We start from the raw sequence: 12,788 nt of genomic DNA, 5'->3' as shown, positions 1-12,788 counted from the left end.
GGGGGAGGCCCGGCTGAGCTTCCTGCCGCCCGTTCCTTCCCCAGGCCGGTGGGGTTTAATTTAGGATCTGGTAGGATGTAGGAGGAGTTCGGATTTCCCCTCCTTCCGGTGCTCCCCGCTGTCATTTATCAGCGCTAACCTTCCTTTGTCATTGCCCCTCACCTTGTTGGGCTCCTCCTGGAACGCGCCGGTCCCGCCGGCCCTGCCTGGTGGCCCCGTCAGCTGAGATCGTTGTCCTCTTTCTGTCTTCCCTCCTCCAGGAATTACCCGGACCCTGAGCAGCCCCAGAGCTTTTCTGGAGCCTCTGGCCGGTCAAGCAGCACTGTCCTGTGGTGGCTTTCTCACCACAGACTCCATTTTTAAAGGAGAGGGAATGAAAACTCGTCAGAGTGAAGAGCTACTCAGATTTTTAGCTTCCTGATGAGGCTGTTGTTGATGTGACATGTGGGCAAGGAGTTACCTGGCCTTTAAAGAGCTGGAATCCTTTCAGCTGTAGGGTGATGCCCAGAAGAGACCAACTGGGTTTTCCAGCCTCCCAGCAATGGGAAAGGCCTAGAAAAATGATTTTGAGGAGTGGGTGTCCAGATCTGTTTCTGGATCACGAGCCAACATCCAGGTTTGGGGCTTGCTCCTCCAGGCCCTGTTGGGAAATGTTGGCTGTGTGTGCTGTGTGTCCTGCTCCCTGGGTGAGCAGTGGTGGCCCTGGGATAGGAGGAGGTGACTGAGGACAGTTCTTTATCTGATTTGCCCTTTCCTGTCTCTGTGTAGTGTTGAGCTGGGTGACTCTTTCCAGCTGCATTATTGAGCATGTGGTTCTTTTTAGAATCATTGTGGGATTAAAACATTGATGCTTGGGGAGGGGCCTTGTAATTCTGAGCTCTTTTTCATACCATAAAACGAGCAAATTGAAACTTACTCTCTCGTTTTATCTTTTAGATCAACTCTTGTGTAGAGTGTTGTGAGTCTGTGAAGCACCTTAGCAGTTTCTTTCACTCTTCCTAGAAGGCCAGGTGTCCCAGGAAAGCTTCACTTTGCTGTGACAAGGATTAAGTGGCTTCCAGATCCCCGACCTCCTGCTGAGTGGATGGCAGCACCATTGAAAATGTAATCTTTCAGAAAGTTTCTTTTATTCTCACAGTGCCTCTCTCTCCTGGCTGTTCCAGTGCTGGTATCTGAGTTTGTCAGAGGAGCATGAACCTGCCCAGGGCTCTTCATGTGTCTGGTGGGCACAGCAAGTGGGAACAAGCTGCTGCTGCTCACAAGGAGTCAGGCTCTGGAGCTGAGCTGGTTTAGGATCTGAGCACGTGTCCTGCAAAATACATCCTTGTGACACACTGCCCAGCTGCTCAGGATTTCCTTTCTATGGACAGGACATTAGGGCAAAGAGGCACTTCAAATTATGGGTGTCTTTGATAATTGAGAACAGACCTCAATTTCCCAAATTCCTTGCTCATAAGGTAACCCATGCTCCTTTTTATTAGCCCCTGGTTTGTGCAGAGCCAGCAGGCTGGCTGCACATTTCTGTAATGGCAAAAAGGACTTGGAACCAGGGGCCAAGCAGGAGAGATCAGAACTGCACTTCCCTTTTGCATGTCATTTGAGGCAGGGAAGAGACTTCCCCAGTCTCTTCTCCAGGTTTTTGACACCAAAGTAGGACGTCCTGCAGCCACATCATTTACTCTGCATTTAGTTTTGTTAGTAATGAAGTAATAAAAAATCCTTGAAGTCACTTTAAAATTATTTCTTAAAGAGTAACAGAATTTCTGGTTGAACAAAAGGAGGATCTGCCCAGTGCCTGGGTCTGACCCCCGGCCATGTGAGGAGCCTGGAGAAGTCCCTGTTGTTCTCAGCATTATCTGCTGAGCACATTGTCCGTTCATAATTCCCGGAATTTGGCACACCATAAGCCTGGGGTGAAGCAGGGAGCAGCTAACAGGCCACTGCTCATCACTCACATAACAACAATAGGAGTGTGGAAGGATGTTAAGATTATAAGTTCTAAACACTCCAGAAGATCAAAATACTTCACTTATCTCGGTAGATGCCTTTGAAAGGCTGCCTGGCCCTGGGATGCACTGACAGGGAGACCTCAAGGCCCAGCTGAGCAGGGGGAGGTACATCCTGTAGGGTGTGAAAAACACGAGTTGCCTCATTGTTCTTGCAGGGCCTTCCATTATTTTCAGTTTGTTTATTTGGTGAAGCTTTGCCAAGTTTTGAAAGGAGCAGAAATCTGGCATCAGTGCCGTGTCTGGGCTGGAGAATTCACTTGCAGAAGTGTTTGGAGAACTTTTTGTCTTTAAAAGAAATGTATGTGCAAGCAGATACATTAATGTTGCTACTTGGGTGGTTGGACTGTTGCAGGATGGTTGATTAAGAAGGATCTGTGAACGAGTCAGGGTCATTCCAGAACAAGGTTCTGAGCTTCCCTGGCCCTGCAGAGCTTGTCAGAGGTTATGACTAGTGTTGGTGTTGGATGCTGCCAGGGAGCTGTTGGGAATCTGACTTGTATATCCATACGTCTGCCTGGTAAACAGTGAGCAAGGTTGTGTGAAGTGAAGGAGTTGGGTTTTGCAGCAGCTGTAAGTGACCCCCCAGAGTACCCACCTGTCCTGCTGGGGCTACTTCAACGTGTTCTCCTTCTCTGCCTTCCCGCAGGTCCTGGAAATTCAGCCAAGAGTTCCCAGGCTGTCGGCTCTTTTCCGTGTCAATGGCTAATGTTTGATATGTGCCCTGTGCCTCCTGCCCTGGGACTGGGTGACGGGTGGGGTGCCTGATGCCTGTGATCCCCATTCCCCGGCGGGTCCGCTCGTTCCACGGCCCCCACACCACCTGCCTCCATTCCGCCTGCGGGCCCGTCCGGACCTCCCACCTGGTGCGCACCAAGTACAACAACTTCGACATCTATCTCAAATCCCGGTGGATGTACGGATTCATCCGTTTCCTGCTGTACTTCAGCTGCAGCCTCTTTACCTCCATCCTCTGGGTGGCACTCTCTCTCTTGTTTTGCCTTCAGTACCTTGGCATCCGGATCTTTCTGCGTTTCCAGTACAAACTCTCCATCATCCTCCTCTTGCTGGGGCGAAGGCGGGTGGACTTCAGCCTCATGAATGAACTGCTCATCTATGGGATTCATGTCACCATGCTGCTAGTGGGGGGGCTGGGATGGTGTTTCATGGTATTTGTGGATATGTAAATAAAACAAGCGCATGTGGGCCCAGAGGGTGACTTTTCTTCTACCCCAAAATGTGTCAGTATCTTCTTTTTATTATTTTTAATATAAATTATTTACCAGTGCTGCTTTTGATTGATAAATGAACGTCCTTGTCTCTAGGATTTGTGGTTTTTTGGAGGGCTGAGGTGCCATTTTGAGTAGCAAAGCACAGCTCTTGTTTGGGCATTTTTCCCAGTCCCTAGGAACCTTCCTTCCTGCTGTTCCTGTGTTCTTGTGGGGATGGAAAAGGCAGTGATTTACCTGGAGGACAGAAACCAGATAACTCTGCACCCCACACTCTTAATCCATCCCCAGCCTTTCCCTAAAAATGCTTCTTAATGCCTCAGCCATGTAATGTGTATCCTGCTTGACCAGAGTTCTGTTTTCTTTCTATAGTTGTAATTTTGCATCTTCCCTGCTAAGAACATGGGGCCAGATGTACAGGATGTAGAGAGTTGGGTGGGTTTTTTTCTCCTGTTCTGCTTTTAAATTTCTGCAAGACGTGCTTTTGACCCACTGTACTTTCTGCTTGCTTTAATGTAACCACAGAGCTTTGAATAGCTTTGTGCTCTTCAGGCAGTTCGTGCTGAGTAAGTGAGTCTTGCCCTGACAGGACAACTCCAGGGGGCTGGTGGGGGTGCAGTTTGGTATCATGTGCTCTTCAAATCCCAGTCACAGTGGATATGTTACCATTTTGCAGTGATCAAGGGGGACCTGTTGCAGTGGCCCTTAGTGTTTAGGCCTTGGGACTTGGTTCTGCTTTTCTCTAAATTGATGAGTTCTGGTTTTCTTCTATCTGACAAAGCAAGGGAGGATGAGACTGGCTTACCTGGGGGAGGCTGAGAGCAGAGTACGACCTGAAATGGCAATAATTGTTCTTTGTGATTACAGAAAACATTCTTCTATCTCTGCAGAACTGAGAGTGGGGTCAGTGGAGAGTTTACTGACAGCTCAAGGAGGGAGTTAAGCATTCAGCTCAGTTTTACTGGTCTTGATCTAAGATCTCAGACTACTCCTCTGAGTCTGTCAAGTAACTCTTTATGGAGTCAGAAACTGCCCTAAAGTTTATTCTGGTTTTGTTTGTTTGTTTTTTCCTTATAATAGAATATTCTTCTTTTCCCAGTGTTCTTTAAAGAACCGTTTAAAAACAAGTTGGTAAAAATGATGGATACCCCTTTTTTTCCTCCCTGTGAAAGTAATGGAGTTGACCATAATGGAATAAGCAAGGCTGGAAATACGTGGCTGATCTTTTATGGTCTCTTTGGTCTGAGATATGAGTGTTGTTGCAAACAAAGCCAGGTTGAATACAGGGAAGGAGGCTTCATATTTCAGCTTGTGAGTAGTGCAGTCTTTTGCTGAAATGCTTTGATTTGTAGGCTTATGGATGCAAAATAGAGGAGCTTCTGTCTGAAGCCCAAAGCTAAAGTCAACCCAGAAATTATCTCATTATCAAGTGTTGCAGATAATGGAGATTGAACACCCAGGGCTGAATAAATAGTGGACCAGGGTGGTGTGGACTTTAGGTGAGTCCCACAAGAGCCAGAGGCTGTTTCTGCAGGAAAGATATTGTGTCAGCATATGTCAGAAACTGGTGTCTGGAAGTTTCCTCCTGACTGTTGAGCTCCCCAGAGCCTTGTTCTGGGATCACTCTGGACTGCAGGTCCTCAGTGTCCTGCTGGTCCAAGCTACAGCTTGTGCTGCAGGCGGAGAGAATTCCCAGTAATTCCCAGCTCACTGCTCTCCTCCCCAGTACAGCCTGGGGCATGGCAGCTCTGGCAGCCTGCAGGACTCCTGGGATGGTTGTTCTCAAGAATTTCTGCAGGAAACAAGTTGCAGATGGCCAGCACACAGCCCTGGTGCCAGGTGACACCAGGCAGGACTTGGTGTGGAGGCTGGATGAAGACTGGCTGGTAGGAGCTTGTTTCACCTTGGAGTGGCTGCACTTGTTACCGTGATGAGGCACAGGGATATTTATTGGTACATGTGGATGCTGCTCTGCTCCCCACCCTGCTTCAGCTGGTGGGTGCTCTTCATGAGGGATACACTTGGTGCTTGACCAAACCTGTGGCAGTTTGGTTCAGGCTCTGAAGGATGTAGAGGTCTAGGCTGTGACTGGGTCGTGAACTTCTCTAGTTCCAGCCTGTTCTTTGAAAACCCACACAGGAACAGGGTGACAGGGGGAGCTTTGATGTGTACTAGCCTGCAAACCAGAACACCACCATGCAATTAACACATGAATAGCAGGTGGTTCTTCCAGGACTAATCTGGTCGAGGAACAAAGGTTGTGGGTACAAGGAGACTCATACTTACCTTTTCCATCACATGTAATTTGACTAGGAGCCAACTACTTTATTCCATAAATATGACAGCCTGAGGGAGCTGTTTTGAGCTCTCCCTGGCAAGCAGCTGGCTGTGTGGCTGTGAGCTCCCCTTGAGCTGGGATGCCTGTCAAGGTTGCTCCTCAAGGTTGAGAGACCTCTTAACCAGCTGCAAGTCTTTGGTGAGTGACTGATGCTGCCCATAACCTTATATCACAGGGCATTAAAATCTTGTATCAGTCACTGGATCATTATGTGCTCTGTGCAGTAAGTCATCCTTGCCATTGGACTTCATTAAGCCTCACTTTTAAAGCATCTTCCTTCAATAAACCCACTTGTGCTGCTACCTTTGGTGGTGGTTCTTTGAGCAGTGCCAATCTGCTCCTGCAGCAGCGATGGGACAAACAGGGGCTTCTGTGGTGCAGCTCATTGCTTTACTGCACAGACTCCCCCCCAGCCCCCAGGGACAGTGCTGCATACTAAGGAAATAGTAGAAATCCTTATCAAATCCAAAAAAAAAGCAATGCTTGCCAAATGCCCAAATGTTCCTTGAGAGACACCTTGGGGCCAAGTTGCTTAGAAGACAGTGGGAAATGATTCCCTGTTCTTCGTTTACAAAGGCAGCCAAGTCCCTGCTGTCACAATGCCTTGAATCTCAAGTGTGCAAGGGCACCCAAGGACTGACACACCAAGATTAAATAATTCAGAAGGAGGACTCAAAGGTGCCACGAAGTTCAAACTACTCTTGTTTTTGGTCATTGCCAGCACTTGGCCACCTTGTAGTGCTTGGGTGGTGTGATCCTACCAGCTTGGTAGGGAAATTGTGGTCCCTTTGAAGTCAAGCTGGCAAGGAAAAGGAATTAATTTTCAAATGATTTGTTTTATGATGTAATAATTTGAACATTTTAGGTCTACATGAGTGGAGCAGTATTTGGCACCTTTATGGCACTTTCCTCTTCAAAGCATTTTCCAACTAGAGCTAATTAAACCTCACAACATCCCCCGGAGATTGCAGAATAAGTAAGATCTTGGTAATGGTTCAGAATTTAAACTCAGTGGTTTTAAACTTGTGATTTTTTCTTATTTTTTTTTAAAGCTTTTAGGATTGCTTTGCCAAAATATTTTTTCTCAAGGAGCTGAGATTCTAAAACTTTCTTACAAGCTCAAGGGGAGCCAAGCCACAACTAAGGGAGGGAGAAAGAGGCAGAATAAATGTTGTATTAAGTATGTGCAAAGAATAAGCTGTTGGTTTGGTTTTTTCCCTTTTAGTTTAATTGAAAAACCTGCCATTTTTAATACAAGGAGGGAACAGGGAACAAATCTTTGTGGCACACACGTAAGGGAACATGGGAAGCTGAACTTTCTGCTTTTCAAAAGTCAAAACAAGTGGTTCATCATGATATTTGCCACAAATACTCCATGTTGAACAGGCATTTGTGACTCTGCCCCATTGGGAACTTTCATATGCTTTTGGATTTTTTACTTTTTCCAAATTCATTGGTGCTGGGAGGGATGGATTAGACTCCAAAATGCGTTGTCTTCCATTCTTCCTCTGTAGATGGCTATAACTCTAAAATGTTGGAATTTTCATCTCAGTATTCTTTCATGCTGATTCCATCCTGAACAGTGAGAGCAGCTGGTTTGTTCCCTGGATTTTTATTTTGTTCTTTTCATGTTTGGACTTTTACTATTGCTGTTATACATACTGGCTTAAAAATGTCCTCAGGATTAATTAGGAAAAATACTAGAAATACTGATCTGGGAGAGTGTCCACCCCAGACCCATGCCAACTCCTTTGTAGAACTTCCCCTGTGAGTTCTGCTTGCTCCAGAGTTTTCCAGGTGTGTGGGAGCCAGGGAGGCTTTGCCTGTGTTGCAGAGTGAGACCAGGGATGATGGTACGTGTGGTGGGAGCTGCCTTGCCCTGTTGTTCAGCCTGTGAATGTCTAAACACAACTGAAGTGCTGGAGTTTCACCTTGTTAACTCTTCAGAACATGATACCAGCTGGTGTTTTGGGTGCCTGTTAAATCCTGTATGAAACATGCCACCTACATTAAACTCCTTTTTTTTTTTTTTTTTTTTTTTTAACATGTTGATGTAGCAATTGCTCCTGAAGAAAAAGGAAGAATGTTGTGGTGTGGTGCTGGTATCGTTCTGACGTGGGGATGTCCTAGATCCTCTTCCTCTCTTTGCACTGGTGGATGTAGTCAGAACAAGCGCGTGGTAGAGGAGAATCAGGTCCTTTGTGGTCATGTCTCACTGAGAGTTGGGTAAAATGCCTCTTTTTCCTTCCTTTAAGGAGTCATTTAGCAGAGCATGATGAGGAGAGCCAGGAGAGCAGCACAACCTTGGGGTTCCCAGGCTCTGCTGAGCAGACTCTATTGCCCACCATGAGTGTTTGAGGGGGTTGGAAGGAGCTGTCGTTTCATATTGAGGTGCCCATCAATTAACTCCTAGAAAGTGCTGCCTTTTCTCTGTTCCTTACATGGAGCTGAGCTTGCTGTGCAGAGCTGTATTGTTTCAGGAGACAGTTGTGATGATTCCTACGGGAATACAGAGGAATATTCCTACTGTGGTGGACTTTGTAATTCCTGTTGTTCTTATGTGGAAGGTACTACAGTGATGTGCAGCAGTATAAAGCCCTAAAATGGGTACTGGATGGGTTTTGTTCTCCAGTGACAGGCCAGGCTGGAGCCAGTGGAGGCACAGGCAGCAGAGAGGACCATTGCAGACTGAACTGGAGGTCAACACCTTGAGAAACAGGTTCTTGTGTGGACAGAGCAGCCCACATCCCCATGCCTGTATGAGATGCTCCTCTCTGTTACCCCAGCTTAACAGGTGAAGAGTCAGTGTGGAGGACTTGAGAGAAAGGGGAAGGAGGTTTCCAAAAGAGAGAATGGTTTGGGCAGGGGTGGCTGTGTTTCTACTCTCAGTATGACTTGGGGAACCACGAGCAGTGCTCAGAAATGTGGCTGGTGCTGTTAGCACAAGAGCAGATGGCAAAGCTGATGGGGTGCTGGGGAGTCTTGGCCTCAGGGATGGTAAAAGGCTCAGGAATGAACTATATGTGCCTTGTCTATTATTAATGTTATTTTTAAATACATCTTTTGAGCCTTTGCCATCTCCTAGGGAAGAACTTATTTGCCCATTCCTAGAGCAAGTGTCTACCCTGGGCACCTCATGGTGCCAGTGCTGCTGTCCCAGGCTGGGTGTCCCAGCCCAAGGGCTCCCCAGGGAACGGCCTGGGGTTCCCCAAACCTGAGTCTTTTGCGTCTGCACAGCTTGAGGATCAGGATTCCTGGTTTCCACGAAAGCAAGCAGGGGGCAGGTCCTCACCTGCCTGCAGGTGTAAGCCTTCAAAGACCCTGGGGCAGAGTGGAGGAGACACCAGCCCCTCATCCTGAAGGGCTTTCCCTGGCTGGGAGCTCTCTGTCATTCTTCTCAGGGTTCTCACCAAGTACTGACTTTCTTTCCCTCCTGGGGAGGCAGGGGACAGCATTTACTACCAGTTGTGAAGAACAGCAGAGCACTTTTCCTTTCAGGAACAGCTTTGGCTCTTCTGCAGCCTCTAGCACACACAGATAGTGGCTGTTCCAGGGAAGATGTTGGAAAATATGAAGCCTTGTTATCTTTTTTGTGTTTTTATTTAGCCAAACAAGGTTTCCATAGCTCCTGGACAGCTCTGCTGTTGGGAGAGAGAAAGAAAAAAAAAAAAAAAAAAAAAAGCAACCCTGTCATTTCTTCACCTGCCAACTCTCTGCACTAATTTTGTCTCCCTGCTTCAAAGCAGTCATCGTGCCCAGAAAACGTCAGTTCAAAGCGAAGTTTTGTCCGGTAATGAGCCAGAGAAAATTGTTCAGTGTAAGATCTTCTTGTGCAGCTATCAAACCCGTGCTTAGGTGAGGGCAGAGCTGGGCTGTCAGGCTCTGCTCAGAGCTCTGTGCTCGGGTGGCTTGAAATCAAGGCAGTGTGTGTGCTGGGCTGCCAGGCTGGGCTCTGTGGGTTTGCACAGGGGCAGCTTTGAGTTGCCAGAGATGAGAGGAGCATCCCTGCATCTCCAGCATCTTTCCCAAGCAAGAAATTCATCTACTGGGGAAAAAATCAGACCACGTAGCTTGCACAAGGGCTATACAAAGACTGTTCTGAGCTGAGGCATGTCGGGTTCTGGCCAGCCTCTTCCCTGCTGACCTCCACCCCACAGTCCCAGGGCTGCAGCGGCGTGTGATGCTGCCCTGGCTGGAGAAGTGTGCGAAAGGGAGTTGTTCCTCTGCCACCAGCCCTGCTCCTGCCAGCCCCAGCCTTGTGACGGCGCCTGGAAAGGCCACATCCTGACCTTGGATGCACAAGATTGTAGTTGCTAAAGCATCCAAAAGCCAGCTTTCTCCTGCATGAAAAATACTGTATGTAACACCAAGAGACAAATACCAAAGTCCTTAGCTGGTGCTTCTTTTTTTTTTTTCTTAAATCAAAATCTCCCATTGGCCCTGGTGAGAGTTTTGCCTGAGTAAGGGCGTCAGGATTATGCATGCTAATTACATGAACCACCCATCCCTTCAGAGTCTGCTCTCTGCTGGGAATTCCCCTCTGAGTAACTTGCTCCCAGTGAGGAAAGGAGTTGCATGAAAAATTTCCCAGATGGTGAATCTGTTAGAGAAAATCACAATCTGTTTGTGGCTTTTTCAAACAAAAAAGAGCACAGGAGACGCTGCGGAATAAATTTGTTGTTGCAAACCATTTGCTCAGTAATGGGGAGAATTTAGATGGGCAAAGAGCTTATTTTTTTTTTATTTTTTTTTACAGAGGAGTCTTATCTCCCTGCCTCTAAAAATGAGCAATGCTTTAAAACACAAATTACAGTGATGTGTATTTTAAAAGCCTAATGCGGTTCCTTTAATGATGCCTGTTCAGTTATTCTGACATCAAGGGTGTCTGAAGCTGCTGGGGGACAGTGGCCTTGTCCATGCAAACCTCCAGGGGAACAATTGCTGCTGTGTGCTGCTCCCAGCTCTGTGCACCCGCCCGGCATGAAGGACCCGTTCACACAGCCCCATGTCCCTGCCAGTCTCCTGCCAGGCCCCCTGAGACCCCAGGCCCTGGCCCCCTGGGGCTGCCCCTATTGCTGGCTGTGCTCTGGGGACAAAGCAAATGCCTGGGGAGGGGGTTTGGGGGGTCTGGGGAGCATCTTTTGCCTGGGGCAGGTGTTGGCACATCCCGGTCCCAGGGAGGAGCTGCCTCCATGTCCTGGGATGGCTCAGAAGGGACCGTGTGCCCATGTCAGGCAGTGCTGCCCGGGTGGGAGTGTGTGCCTTGCCAGGCTGGGGGCTGCAGGTCCCTGCTCCTTCCTGCCAGCCCTGCTGGAAGGGGACAGTGGCTGGGGAGGGGACTGGCAGGTGGCTGGGCAGGGAGGATTTGGATCCCTGCTTCACCCATGGGAGCCCCAGGCACCTCATGGCTTTGCTGCTTTTCTGGTGGTGCCTGGGCACATCTCACTGAACATCTGAAGTTGATAAAAAAGCTCCAAGCCAAGAAAAAATCTTCCCAGATTTTTTTATATATTTTTTTTCATTTAAACTTCAAATGAGCACAGCTTAATAGTTTGGGTTGTGCAATGAGGGGGTGGGCAGGGGGCGGGAGGCTGGGAGGTCCTGGGCTGCAACTGGGAGGTGGTGGCAGCACTGATGGTGAGTTCTCCTTCTGCCGGCATCGATGTACTCAGCTCTAATAGCCCAGTCCCTGTCGCCCAGCATTGCATAAACACATCCTGTCTTGGTTTTGTCAGGTTTAGGAGAGATTTATTCAGGATTTGTACAACTTGAGCTTCAAGGACTGAGGGTCCAACCTGAGCCACCACAGGGATGTGCTCACAGTCCCCTTGTGCTCCAGCCTTTCCTAATGAACCAAGCTAGGAGTGCTGATTTGCCAACAAATTTCCTATTTACTGTTCACCAGAGCATCAGTTGTGACAAATAAACAGAAGAAGGCAGCATGTCACTGGAAGCATTTTGTGTACTGATTGAGATGCGCTACCCAGAGAGCTCCTCTGGGGCCACCGGGGTGGCTCAGTGACAAAGTGGCTGCTGCTGTGCTCAGGGGGCTGCTATTAGAGCTTCACAGGGCTGGCCAGGTTGGAAACACAGAGATACATGGATTTCTGAAATCTGGCTGTCCAAGGGCAGGGGAGTGCACTGCTCTTTGCAGTAGCAGGGGGGTGGTTTCCACAGAGCTTGTTTGTTTAATTCATGCCTGTATTCACACGCTGTGAATGCCATCAGGAAGGGATGAATGCAGTGCCTGGTTCTGAGAAAACACAGGATACTTTTTATTATCAGTAACGACATGATAGCAACGTGCTACAATAAGGGCAAGAAATTTTCATGCTTCAAGGACTGTAGCTGCTTACCAGAGAGGGCAGGAGGGGACTGATGCTGCTTTTTTCTGTTCTTTGGGAATGTTGGGCAGGCATGAAAGGGCCTTTTGGTCCTTTCCTTTAAAGCATCAAGCACCAACAAAGAACTGAAGCAAGAACCAAGCCCTGAAACCTGGTTGTGGCTCTTGGTGAATGTCTAGTTCTGCCAGAGTCAATGGCAAACTCTCAGTACTTTCAGTGAGGTCAGGATTTCACCTTGTGTTCCTCTCAAACAAAACTGCCACTTCTCAGAGAAATAAATAAAACATTTGAAAGAGATGCTCAGCAGGTCAAGTCTGCAATGCCTGTACGTACAGAAGGTGTAGGTTGCTTTCTGTTGGTGTGGAGCACAGGAAATATGAGGCCAAATCCTGAAGTCCCCCATTTCAGGCCACTGCTGGGGATTTTTCGCAGCCTGGCTGTGCTCCTGCCAGGCTTGCAGAGAAACCCCCCTGCTGCCTTTGAGGGCAGCACATGGATGGGACCATCAGGATGAAGATGGTTTTGCTTTTCCTATGTGAAGAGAGGTTGAATTCAGCCCAGGTGTGCAAGATGCACCTCTGGGTGGTGGGGGGGCATCCAAAAGCCCCCTTGGCAAAACCCCTGGAGACATTCAAACACACCTGGACGTGTTTCTGTGCAATCTGCTCTATGGGTCCTGCTCTAGCAGGGGATTGGACTAGGTGATCTTCAGAGGTCCCTTCCAACCCCTACCATTCTGTGATTCTGTGATAATAAAAAGTGAGCTGGGCCAACCCCTGTGGCTGAACCCCTTTGGAGAAGCCACCCCCCTGCTGCAGGTCCTGCTGGGCAAGCACAACCATCACCCCCAGCTGGTGGTCCCTGTGGGTTG

The 12,788-nt window shown here is 48.3% G+C and overlaps 1 protein-coding gene across 1 annotated transcript; it reads left to right on the top strand.

The window, feature by feature from the left end:
- The first annotated feature begins 2,662 nt into the window (after positions 1-2,662).
- LOC104389802 (chromosome unknown open reading frame, human C9orf69) lies at positions 2,663-3,395 on the top strand. The gene has a single exon (XM_009998845.1). The coding sequence runs from the start codon at positions 2,774-2,776 to the stop codon at positions 3,191-3,193; it is 420 nt and encodes a 139-aa protein (XP_009997147.1). The 5' UTR covers positions 2,663-2,773; the 3' UTR covers positions 3,194-3,395.
- Positions 3,396-12,788: the final 9,393 nt, after the last annotated feature.

Source organism: Chaetura pelagica, unplaced genomic scaffold, assembly GCF_000747805.2.
Source record: "Chaetura pelagica isolate M959 unplaced genomic scaffold, ChaPel_1.0 scaffold405, whole genome shotgun sequence".
NCBI classification, from domain to species: Eukaryota; Metazoa; Chordata; class Aves; order Apodiformes; family Apodidae; genus Chaetura; species Chaetura pelagica.
The sequence above is the reverse complement of the archived record's forward strand: the minus strand, read 5'-3'. Positions and strand labels throughout refer to the sequence as shown.